The sequence below is a fragment of the Microtus ochrogaster genome, chromosome 18, assembly GCF_000317375.1.
Source record: "Microtus ochrogaster isolate Prairie Vole_2 chromosome 18, MicOch1.0, whole genome shotgun sequence".
Classification (NCBI taxonomy): domain Eukaryota; kingdom Metazoa; phylum Chordata; class Mammalia; order Rodentia; family Cricetidae; genus Microtus; species Microtus ochrogaster.
Window position 1 is genome coordinate 23,353,127 of NC_022020.1, and position 12,256 is coordinate 23,365,382.

General features: G+C 50.5%; 2 protein-coding genes across 5 annotated transcripts in view; both read left to right on the top strand.

Annotated features, from left to right (window-relative positions):
* The window catches only part of Kdm3b (lysine demethylase 3B), a 63,916-nt gene extending 61,311 nt beyond the window's left edge, over positions 1–2,605 (top strand). For all 3 annotated transcript variants that reach the window (XM_005355920.2, XM_013349542.1, XM_005355921.2), the window contains one exon: positions 1,215–2,605. In XM_005355920.2, coding sequence (XP_005355977.1) covers positions 1,215–1,295 — 81 coding nt within the window. In that variant the 3' untranslated portion in view covers positions 1,296–2,605. The remainder of the gene's footprint in view (positions 1–1,214) is intronic.
* A 1,550-nt stretch (positions 2,606–4,155) lies between these two features.
* Reep2 (receptor accessory protein 2) lies at positions 4,156–12,256 on the top strand. 2 transcript variants are annotated; one of them, XM_005355925.3, is made up of 8 exons: positions 4,156–4,394; positions 5,967–6,039; positions 6,343–6,419; positions 10,193–10,313; positions 10,496–10,609; positions 10,814–10,955; positions 11,050–11,180; positions 11,261–12,256. In XM_005355925.3, exons 1-8 carry the CDS (start codon positions 4,363–4,365, stop codon positions 11,327–11,329), a joined length of 759 nt encoding a protein of 252 aa, XP_005355982.1. In that variant the 5' UTR covers positions 4,156–4,362; the 3' UTR covers positions 11,330–12,256. The 2 variants fall into 2 exon arrangements, with proteins under 2 accessions (XP_005355982.1, XP_005355981.1); XM_005355924.3 differs by having other exon boundaries at positions 4,160–4,394; positions 10,808–10,955.

Here is a 12,256-nt window from a genome sequence, read left to right on the forward strand (position 1 = left end):
ATGTGGGTCTCTGTCTCTGTCTCCTTTCATCTCCAGATGAAGGTTAATATTCAGGAGGATGCCTATATGTTTGTCTTTGGGTTCACCTTCTTATTTAGCTTCTCTAGGATCACTAATTATAAGCTCACTGTCCTTTAAATATGGCTAGAAACCAAATATGAGTGAGTACATCCCATGTTCCTCTTTTTGGGTCTGGCTTACCTCACTCAGGAAAAATTACCCTAGGAAAATTAATCATCTTGTCAGTTCTTTAAAGTTTTTAGCCATCCGGCTGGAGAGATGGCTCAGTGGTTAAGAGCATTGCCTGCTCTTCCAAGGGTCCTGAGTTCAATTCCCAGCAACCACATGGTGGCTCACAACCATCTGTAAAGAGGTCTGGCGCCCTCTTCTGGTCTTCAGGCATACAGACAGAATATTGTATACATAATAAATAAATATAATTAAAAAAAGTTTTTAGCCGTCAATTTATTTTAATAACTTTAATTAAATCTTCCAATGTCACATGTAAAATACGTGTCTTAGACAAATTGTGTGCACATACGCTCTAGACCTGCTGTCACATTCTTGTAATCCTATTACTTGTGAATCTAAATCAGGAAAATGAAGTTAGAGGCCAGCCTTGGCTAAATAGTAAGACCCTGTCTCAAGGGGGAGGGGAACTGGCACGGTGGCTCGGTGGGTGAGAGCATTTGCGTCTAATTGCTGAGCCCACAAGGTGGAAGAAGAACCAACCTTCATGCAGTAGGAAAAACAGCCCATTGCCTACCTACTCCCACTGTACATTGCTGTGGGGTCTTGGGCAAGGGTATTTTGGACAGTCTTTATTCCTGGTTGACCTCAACCATTGGAATTATAGACATGTGCCTCTGTGCCCAGCTTCAGTTCCCTGGAACTTGATTTTCTCAGTGTCTTTAAACAAGGCTATGATAAAATAATTGAACTTCATAGGCTCATGGCATAGATTAACTAGAGGTCCACATAACAGCTTAGTGACTCTGTCCAATACCTAGTGAGAACAGGAGTGATGATAGCTATACACATTCTTTCTTGAGTGTGGACCTCATATCCTGCATGACTGGTAACTCATCGTGGGGCTTGATTTGGGAAGCACACAGCTGGGGCATCCTCATTGGCTTTTCAGTAAGCTTGTTGGGGTAGGATATAGACCTGCATTTGTGAGCTGCCCTGAACTGACAGTGCTAATTCTTCTCCAGGTGAAGAACATCATATACCACGCAGTGAAAGATGCTGTTGGCACTCTCAAGGCCCACGAATCCAAACTGGCAAGGTCTTAAGGCATGGGGAACTTCCAGCTCTCCTGTGAAGCAGGCCTTTCACAACACTTACCAGGGAACGGCAGGGCTCTCTGCAGGAGCAGAGGCCCTTCCCCAAGCCAGTGTGGTCAGTATTACAAACTCTCCAGCCGCTCTTTCTATGCTGCCTCAACACTGAAGGTTGACACAAGAAAATGGCACTGTTCACACACACAGTTTCAGTCTCGAAGCTGAGGGTGCCACACTCCATCCAGTGGCCTTTGGGAATCCAGGTTGCTTGAATATCGCTGGGCTTTCCTGCACATCTCCTGGTTTGAGACCATGGAAACCAGGAATGTGGGCACACCTTCCTTCTCTGTTCCTCTTGTGCCTAGCTCAGTGGGACTGTGTTTGGAGGCGGAGGAAGTCATAACTGGTAAAGTAAGGAGATACAATGTGCCTGGTGGAAGCCCGGCCATGTCTCTGCACATGACTTCTGACCTGGCCCATCCCAGGAGATGGGGTGCAGCCATTCCCCATACTCTCTGTGAATATGGAGTCTTCAAGACCCAAGGAGAGCCTACAACTTTTCCCAGGAGGCTTCAGGATTAGGAACCGTGTGTATTAGTGAGAACTAGGTTTGTAGTGAAATAGTTACTATTTCATGAAAGTAGATATTTTTAGAACTTTTGAAATAACACAGTTGTTTTCCTGGACTACAAGGAAAGGCACATTACTTTAGTCTTCCTTTCAATAAAACTCTTTGAAAGATATGATTATTAGAAATCAGCTGTCCCTTATAGCACAAAATCAGCCAAAGCGTAATTTAAAAGAATTGGCATTTTACTGTAATCCTTTAGTTCCTTCCTCTCAGTCTTATCTCGAGGGAACGGTTGTCTGAGAAAGAACTGTGTCATGTCTGAGCTGTGGAGCGTTCCCTGCTTGCACACCGCTGACTCCGGGATCTGTTTGCCGACTACCAGCGTTCCCTTGGGACTCTGCATATGTTTCCAAATGGGGTGGAAAGTTTGGTTTCCAATCTAAGAGTTTTTTGTTTTTTAGAGTTTTGTCTGGAATTATTTTCAGCAAAACTTTACAACTCAGTGGAGTTTTTATTAAGAATTTACTTGGAAATGATGGAACTCACTGGCCCATAGGTACACTAGGAAATGTATCTCTTCCCAGGTGTACTGCCCTGCAGCCTTGTTTATATGTTCACAGTTACCTTTTTTTTTTTTTTAAATAAAAGTCATTTACTGTAGAATACTTTTAATTTCACTTTCTGTACTTTAATTTTATTGAAGGGCTGATTGGGATTTCCATGTTCTTATTAAAAAAAATCTAACAAATCTGTTTGGAGCAGACAAAATTCTTTCTGTGCCAACTTTTCTAAAGTCAAGACTACACTGTGGGCTGTCAGAGGTGTGGCTGGTTTCAGGGCCTCCTGCTGCCCTGCACCTAATGATCTGACCACTCTTTGCTCTTGAGTTGTGCTTAGTTGAGAGAAAGAACGTGCCCGGTGAGAGACCAGGGGAAGAACCACCTGAGTTGGCTGGTGGAGTTTATGCTCACTGAACAAAAAGGGCTAAGTGGGGTCCTCCTTCCTTTAGGGTGCAGGATGCGAGAACAGTGCCCTAATGTACAGCCTGCGCACAGCTCCAGGTGAGGCTGTGAGGTCATCCGACCGCATACCGTAAAGTGTGCGGCTCTGCAGAGGACCCAACTGGGGTTGTTTATTAGGCAAAATTAAAACTGTTCTTGTTGGGTAAGGACAGACTATATCCTAGTTAAAAGAGGTCTTTTGGGAAGAAAGTTATGTAGAAAAGCAAGAGGCATCATCAGAGGCCTGCTTCTCTGAAACCTATTCTTCTGAAACTTGCTTCTCTGAAAACACCTTCCAGAGCATTTGAGCCTAGAAACATAATTATCAAGCTAGAAATAGACTATTTGTGTTTTTCAAGGCTTCTAGGTTTGAATATGAGTCTTTGAAATACACAACTCTGAGCATGCCCTTACAGCCTGGTTGGACATTTTAATAGTGTGGTCCACCCAAAGGATTATACCTCAACACAAAGCTGCAGGATGTAGCAGCTGTAAAGTGGGGCGGGGAAGGAGGGCAGTGGGGGGGCTGCTTTGTGAGCTAGCCTACATTCCGGATATAAATGTCTTCAGAAATAGGACATCCACCACCAATTGTACTTTCTGAGGGGGTAGAGCTGAGGTCTCTGGACTTTTCACTGACTTGAGATTCATTCCTCTCTCTCCTATCCCCTCCCCATGAAATTAAATTTCACATATTCCTAACCCTAGCACAATTTACTACCCAAAAGTCCGATCAAACCATGTGAACAAATTCCCTTTTACCTGGAAATTGGCTGTTATTGATGAGGACTGGAGTGGACAGGTGCGGCTACGCCTGGCCCAGGAGCCCAGGTGGATGTCCTGTAGCCTGCAGTGGAGGAGAGTTCGATGGTTGGTGTTTGGAGCATGTAGCCTCTAAAATAAACTTGGCTTTATATCGTAACAAGTATGACGTAGTGGTTTTGTGACCCTCGGCATGGCAGTGGAAACCAATAACATCCACTTTCAAGATGAGGATTAACTATAACTTCTGCCTTAAAGGGTAGTTGTGAGGATTCAATGGAATAACACACAAAGCTCTAAGCACAGGGCCTGCCAGTTAAGCACTAAAGCAGCTGTTGCTCCTGGTGGGATCTTGAGGCCTTCAACCTGATGTGGGCAGGGCCGGAGGTGGGCCGAAGCTAATGTCAAAAGGATGGAACCAAAAGAGTCCCCGCCGGGAGCTTGGCCTCCACGTTGAAGCTCAAAGAAAATGAACTAGCGATATAGAGGCAGGCTGGGCACTGAGGGTGAAGGCGCATGCCCAGCCACAGCAGGTGCTGGGGGGGCGCGCCTACATCGCGGCCTCCCCTTTAAGAGCCGCCACCGCCCACGGCCCGCTGCTGCGGCAGGAACCTCCCCTTTAACGGCGGCAACTCCGCGCTCTGCTGACCCCACAGCGGCTGCCGCTGCTAACTGCAGCTCCTGCTGCCTCCACCGCCGGCCTCGGGCAGCCGCATCCTCGCCCGGGCTGGGTCCCCGCCCCGCCATGGTGTCCTGGATCATCTCTCGCCTGGTGGTGTGAGTGCCGAGGCGGTAGCGGGGCTCGGCCGGTGGGGGATGAAGGGGGGCGGTGATGGAGGGCGCGGTATTCAAGCCTGGGATGGATTAGCCCAGGGTTCCTATGTGGTGTCCCCAGAGACAGACATGTGAGACCGAAGACTGGAAGGGGAGCATTACGGGAGTATACAGGCCTGGTTTCCCAGAGACCTCACCCATATTATTTTTAAAACCCGTTTATTCTTAATTGCCTTGCTCCTGCGCCCTCCCCCATCCTAGAGGCTGAGCAGCTACTGATTTATAAGGGGAGGCAGGCACATCCCCTCCCCCACTGAGCAGATCTAGCCTGCAGGAGCCCAGCAGACAAGACTTTCCTTTCCCTAGGGAAGAGAGTAAGACAGAGGGAAGCATGACAGGGGCCTCATCATTCCAGAGCTCAGATCCCAAAGCTTTCAGACCCTCCTCCTGCTTCCCCGGCTAGAGACTGGATGAGGACACCTGCCCAGGCATCCAGGGAGGAAGGCTGGGCCTGGGAGCCGAGGTGCTGGGAGGACAAAGTGTAACAGGATGGATGTCTATTATCTGCCTAGGACTGGGAAAACATTCGGTAGCCTTGATCCCAGACACATTGTAACAGTCACATTGTGGAGCTATGGCCCTGGCACCTCCCCCGGATACAGGAAGAAATACCTCCCTCCCGCAGGAGCCTAAATGTTGGCCTTGAGGATTCTGGCCCACTATCCAGCATCAGCATGGGCAGCGAGTGCCCTGGCTTAGCAACACCCACACTTGAAGGGGGCCGGGCTTCAGAGCCAACCCTTCCTCTAGTTCAGGTTCTGACCCTCAGCCTCCATCAGGACTGGCATACCAGGAACCCCACCCTTCTTCCCAGTCAGTGTTGTCACAGGCCTGTGTCCTGGTTTCCTCTCAGCCCATTGGGGTTTCCTCTTCCCACCCGCTAGAGGCCTTATCTCTCCGTGTGGCATTCCGGATGATTGGTTCCCTCCTGGCCTGGGCAAACTCCCTCCCTCCACCCCCACCCCACCACTGATGTCCTTTCTGTAATCTACAGTGGGATGCTCAGACAGGGTCTTAACTGTACCTGACCTCAGACCATGTTGGTTATAAACCTGTCTCTTTCAGGACCTCCTGAACCTGTGCCCTCTAGTCCCAAGATCACAATAGTTCTAACTGCCAGGTTGGGTGCCCTGTTAGGTGATGTTAGGTTCTCTTGGAGAATTGGTTCTACCCAGCCTGTCTCTGAGACAAGGAAGAGGAGAGTATGAACAGATGGGTTGAACGGGCATTAGGCCAAGAAGGAAGACATCTCATGGCAGTGATCAGCCCCCTTAACTCCCAAAACATGTTTGTGCATCGCCAAGGATTCTGGCTGAAGGGACCTCTAGCCTCTGGGTCTAGGGGAAGGGCTGGATGTGATCTTGGAGTCTTCACTGCTCTGACCTGAGTCCTTGACTAGAGCTCCTCAGCCAGCTGATGCTTCTTTGGAGCTCTGTTCCTTTGCACCTTAGCCCCCCAAGGGCTGATGCAGAGCTGGGAGGGAGGAGGGCCCAGTAACCATGCCTGCCTCCCTAGGCTCATCTTTGGCACCCTGTACCCAGCCTACTCTTCCTACAAGGCCGTGAAGACCAAAAACGTGAAGGAATATGTAAGTGAACAACGTTTAACAAACACGGGGGTGGGGGGCATTTTATCACATTACAGGTAGGGGGAGACAATGGCTTCGTGCCATGCTATCCAACAAAACCCTGAGCAAAAGAGGTTCTGGGATGTTCCCTATTCTCCATCCAGGTTTGGTATGATTGACAAAGGGCCTGGGGAACTTTCTCCCAGGATTTCAGTAGAGAGCAGGCAGCAACATGGGGTCCTGGGTTTCCTTGGCAGCCGGGGACCTTGGTGTTTACATATCCTCAGTCCTAGGCCCCATTTAATGCTGCCCTTTGCCCCCCAGGTAAAATGGATGATGTACTGGATCGTCTTCGCCTTCTTCACAACAGCAGAGACACTCACGGATATCATACTGTCCTGGTGAGGTCCAATGGCCGCTCCTTGTATCTCAAGACCCAGACCCTTTCCCTTTAGAAGCCAGACAGATTGGCAGAAGGTTGGGACCCAGGCTAGAGTTACCCCAACTTCCAGCAGCCCTTGGGTGTCCTTAATACTGTTCTTAAGGCCTGATATCAGCAGAGTAAGAACAAATGTAGCAAGCCGGGCATGGTGGTCCACGCCTTTAATCCCAGCACCTGGGAGGCAGAGGCAGGTGAATCTACATAGCGAGTTCTGGGACAGCTGAGGGTACCCTAGCCCAAAAGCTTGACAGACTGTCCTCATTTCTGGTGACAGCCATAGCACCACAGTGGAATTCACCTATTTTGTGTCCACTCCTTCATCCTTGTTGGGACAGTAGATAGATCGCCAGTTCCTAAGGCCTTGTCTTCCCTGTTTGTGGGACACTGGATGCTCATATTTCCAAGGCATCGCACTGATAGGCCTAAAGTATAGGAGTGTTACAGGGACGGGGAACATATCTGAGCTAGCACCTCTTGAAGAGGGCAGTCCATGGAATTTGAATCACCTGTAATCCCAGGGGCCCATAAGGTATCCCAGCCTGGCCTACGTAATCTCAGTGCAGGAGGCAGAAAGGTGGCTCAGCAGCAAAGCCCTGGCCACATAAGCCTGCTGACCTGAGTCTGATCCCTGCAAGCCAGGTAAGAGCGGAAGGGGAGAAGCAGCCCCAGATGCTGTCTTCTGACCCCCACATTGCACTGTGCAGAAGCCTGCACCCAACACACACATGTGCTCGTGCATATATCATACATGAGTAAGATTTTTTAAAAAGATTTATTATGTATAGTGTTCTGTCTGCATGTATGCCTGCAGGCCAGAAGAGGGCACCAGATCTCATTACAGATAGCTGTGAGCCACCTTGTGGGTACTGGAAATTGAACTCAGAATCTGTGGAAGAGCAGCCATCCCTCCTGCCCCCATGGTTAAGATTTTTTTTAGAAAGGCAACAGCATTGCCGGGCAGTGGTGGCGCACGCCTTTAATCCCAGCACTCGGGAGGCAGAGGCAGGCGGATCTCTGTGAGTTCGAGACCAGCCTGGTCTACAGAGCTAGTTCCAGGACAGGCTCCAAAGCCACAGAGAAACCCTGTCTCGAAAAACCAAAAAAAAAAAAGAAAGGCAACAGCATCAAGGTGGTGGCGCACACCTTTAATCCCAGCACTCGGGAGGCAGAGGCAGGAGGATCTCTGTGAGTTCAAGACCAGCCTGGTCTATAGACAAGAAAAAAAAATCAAGAGCTTACTGGCCAGGTACCTTCCTAAGTCTGCTTACTATTCTGAATTCAAAAAAAGCGTAATTTTTGTCTTTCCCTTTCCCTTTCCCTTTCCTTTTTCTTTTCTTTCTTTCTTCCTTTCTTTTTTTTTCTTTCTCTCTCCCCCAGATAGTTTCACTATGTATTTCTGCCTGGGCTAGCCTGGAACCCTTTATGTAGCCCAAGTTGGCCTCAGAATTGCAATGATCCCCCAGCCTCTGAAATGCTAGAATTACAGGTGTATAATGCACCACTATGCCCAACTTTCTCTTTTTAAAAAAAAAAAAATGCTTGTTTTATGTGCATGGGTATTTGGCCTGCATGTATGTCTGTGCACCACCTGTGTGCCTGATGCCAGTGGAGGTCAGAAGAGGGCGTCAGATCACCTGGAAATGGAGCACAGACAGTTGTCAGCCACCATGTGGGTACTGGGAACTAAACCCAGGTCCTCTGCAAAAGCAGCCTGTGCTCTTACCACTGATGACCTCTTTTCTTTTTTCTTTCTTTCTTTCTCTCTTTCTTTCTTTCTTCTCTTTTCTTTTTTTGTTTGTTTGTTTTTCAAGGCAGGGTTTCTCTGTGTAGCCCTGGCTGTCTGGAATTCTCTCTGTAGACCAGACTGGCCTCAAACTCACAGAGATCCGCCTGTCTCTGCTTCCCAAGGGCTGGGATTAAAGGCATGCACCACAACAGCCTCGCCCCTCTCTTTTCTAAACCTGCTTTCCTTAATACTTGGAGCTTCCTTCCCCTCTCCCCCGCACGACAGCTTGTCTGCCACGCCTTTGACCTCGCTGTTCTTCCTTTGCTTCTGTTGCCATCTTCCCAGAAGCTGCTGAGGGTAAAGCTTGCCTGCCCTGGGATTGTTTGTTTGCTTTCCTTCCACGCTCCAATAAAGTTGTCCTTGACTTCACAAAACATTTTTAAATAAGAGGCAAAGAAAATGTAAAGATTGGAAGGCAAACTGTCATTTCATTTGTAGATAAAGCCCTTGTATTCACCAGCAATAGTTTCAGTAGAGAGAAGGTAATTTAGAGATTTGTTGGAAGACTGTGCGTGGTAAGTCTAGATTCCCTGGGCACAAGTGAAGGAGAGGGCTTGGATGGGGGCTTTGTGAGGGTGTAGAAGACTTGCCCGAGGTTGTGGCCTGGGCATAAAAGCCTGAGGGAAATGGAGAGCGGTACTCAGAAGGCAAAGGACCGAGTGCCTGTCAGTGATGCGAAGGGCACTTGACGCTGGCGTCCACTGCTAATGTGAATGCAGTGTGAACACAGTGTGAACGCAGCGAGACTACCTCTCAAACAGTTCTTAGCTAAAAATACTAAAGGGCTAGAGAGATGGCTCAGTGTGTGAACCTTGCCATGCAGAACCCATGTTTAAAAGGCAGTGATGGTGTATGCTTGTAATCCCAGCTCAGGGAAGCAGAAAGATGGATACCAGGGCTGGCTAATAGCACCAAAGGCTGACATCTGGTCTGCGTGTGTGCGTGCATCACACACACATACACACACACATGAAAAAACTCAGTGGTAGAGAGCTGAGCATGTCTGGGGCCAATACTGAAAAAAAAGAAGGAAAAAAGGGGGGTAGGGGTCATGTCATGGCAGCAAGGATCAAGATCCAGACACCATCCTGGTCCTCATCGTGGAAGGAGGGCGGGAACCTGGAAGACAGGTGACATCCCTCAGCATACAGGAAGGAGAGCTGCTTGCTTGGGGAAATTCCTTCTGGGATCTCTTTTTGCTTTTTGCTTTGTTTTCTTTTTTGAGACAGGGTCTTACATCCCCCAGGTTGACCCTGAACTCCCTGTGTAGCTGGAAATGACCTTGAACTCATGATCCTCCTGCCTCCACTTCCCAGGTGCCTGAGATTGAGGAATGTATCCCATGTCTTTGGTTTGTGGTTTATTTTGAGATAGGGTCTCAGGTAGCCCAGAGCAGCCACAAATTTGTGAACACCCTGCCAAGTACAGGGATTATAGGCATATACCCAATTGGAGTCACTTCTCTCTCTTTTTCTTTTCTTTCCTTTCCTTTCCTTTTAAATTATTTATTGTATATACAGTGTTCAGCCTGCATGTATGACTGCAGGCCAGAAGAGGGCGCCAGATCTCATTATAGATGGTTGTGAGTTGCCCTGTGGTTGCTGGGAATTGAACCTTTGAGCCTTCTCTCCAGCTCTCTCTCTCTCTTTCTGACACAAAGAAATCTTTGTAGCCCTACCTATCCTAGAATTTTCTCTGTCGGCCAGGCTGGCCTTGAACTCACAGAGATTCGCCTGTCTCTGCCTCCTGAGTGCTGGGATTAAAGGCGCGTGCCACCACCGCCCGGCTTGGGGTCACTCCACCTTCCCACGTGGAGGCTCAGCACCCACCCTCGCAGTCCTCTTGGAAACCTATGGCCCCAGAGCACTAGGGGTGGGAACTGTTCCCGGGTCAATGCTACTCTATCCAGTATCCCCTAACTTCGTGTGCCTCTGTCCTCCCAACAGGTTCCCCTTCTACTTTGAGCTCAAGATTGCTTTTGTGATTTGGTTATTGTCCCCTTACACCAAGGGCTCCAGCGTTCTCTACCGCAAGTTCGTGCATCCAACTCTGTCCAACAAGGAAAAGGTTCGCCCCAACCTTCAACTCTTCCCAGCCTGACCCAGCTGAAGCATTCCCGAGCCTGCAACCACATACATTTTCCAGGGGCGGGGTGTGTGTGGGGGGGTGTAACCTTGTAGAGCCCAGCTCCCTGGGCCGGGCCGTGTCTTTGCCTGCAGCCTTACCTTTCGGGTCTCCCGTCCCCGCAGGAGATCGACGAATATATCACACAAGCCCGAGACAAGAGCTATGAGACCATGATGAGGGTGGGCAAGCGGGGCCTGAATCTGGCCGCCAATGCCGCAGTCACAGCTGCTGCCAAGGTGAGACAGGGCTGGGTCCATTCCCGTGTCCTGTCTTCAGGCCTTTGGGTTGTGCGGCTCCAGGCTCCAGCCTTGTTTCTTCTACTGTCTGGTCAGTTTCCTCATCTGGCCAAAGGGAAAATGTCCCAACACTATGGTAACCTCTCTCTCCACCCCGCCCCTCCCTCCTGCTCTCTTGGTGCGTGGTGGTAACCCTAGGGCCAGGGGGTGCTCTCCGAAAAGCTGCGGAGCTTCAGCATGCAGGACCTGACTCTCATTCGAGATGAGGGTGCATTGCCACTGCAGGGGCCCGATGGCCGTCTCCGACCTGGCCCTGGGGGGCTCCTGGACACTATTGAGGACTTAGGTAATGGCAGACCCCGGGCTGTGGGAAATAGGACAGAGCTGAAAAGACCAGACAGATGCCTGAGCCTTTATTCTCTCCCCGCCCCCCAAACTAGGAGATGACCCTGCCCTGAGTGTAAGGTCCAGCACAAGCCAGGCAGATCCCAGGACAGAGACCTCAGAAGATGACCTGGGAGACAAGGCACCCAAGAGGACCAAATCAATCAAAAAAGTCCCCAAAGCTGAGGTGAGAACACAGGCCATGGCCTGGGGAAACTGGGACGATGGAGTGGGACCAGGCTAAGCCCCATCATCCTTTCTCCATAGCCGGTGGCTTCCAAGACGCTAAAGACCCGACCCAAGAAGAAGAGTTCTGGAGGAGGTGACTCCGCTTGAGGCCCCGCCTCCCCCCACCCTTGCAGCTGTAGGCCAATAGCAAGCACTGGGGGGGAGCTGCAGCCCTAGCCCCTCTTCCACAGTGGGCCAGACCAGAGAACCCCTTAGATGGTTGTTTCCTGTGCCTCTTCCAGTGGACACTCCTCCAGAGGGGGCTGGGCAGAGAGGAGGGAGGCACAGTTGTAGGGTTGAGGCCAGAAGCTGATGACTGAGCCCTTGAGGAGGTGGGGGCTTCCCGGCCAGCATTGCTCTTCACGGCTGCTCTAGCCCCGCCCCGCCCAACCCATCCAGTGCCTTGCTGAAGACCATGGCCATCCCCCTCTGCGAGGCCTACCATGCCTCCACCGCTGTCTCTTCAATAGGGGTAGTGGCCACTGTCCAGAGAGACCAAGGAGGGGGCCTTAAGGCACCTTGAGAAGGGGAAGAAGTGGGGAGGGGGTTGCTCAGGCCCAGCTCTGAGTGAAGACACGGCCTTGCCAGAACCGTAACTGTAGGGCTGTGTGCTCTCTCCATACCACCAGAAAGAGGTGGGATCCCAAGGCCACGCTTGCTGGCGAGGTTCAGCCCTGGGCTTCCTCTTTATCCACCCCTGCTGGTCTCAGAACCTCAGAGGCCCCAAGGGACTGTCCCCTACCCTTCCATCCTTGGTCTAGGCTGGACTTCTCCACTCCCAGGGCCCACTATGGAGGTCCTGCCAAGCTGGCTCCTCTCCTGTCAAAGGGCCCCATCCTACCTTGCCATGGGGTCCCCTTCCTGTGCCAAGCATACCCCTGTCAGAACCAACCCGGACCCCACCCCTGGCCCTGGGTCTGCTAGCTTCACTTAGGGCCAAGTGGAATCGGTGAAGAAGGAAGAGGAGCTGAGCAGCTCCTGATCCCACAGTGCCCACTGGAGGAGCCAATAAACTAAACTCTGCCACCTCCTTCA

What these genes read in the sequence shown, in the direction of transcription:
- Reep2 (XM_005355924.3), top strand. Translation starts at nt 4,363, where the DNA reads ATGGTGTCCTGGATCATCTCTCGCCTGGTGGT. An exon ending in CTCTGTCCAACAAGGAAAAG is followed by an intron (nt 10,314 to 10,495) that starts GTTCGCCCCAAC and finishes CCGTCCCCGCAG; the next exon opens with GAGATCGACGAATATATCAC. An exon ending in CAGTCACAGCTGCTGCCAAG is followed by an intron (nt 10,610 to 10,807) that starts GTGAGACAGGGC and finishes TGGTAACCCTAG; the next exon opens with GGCCAGGGGGTGCTCTCCGA.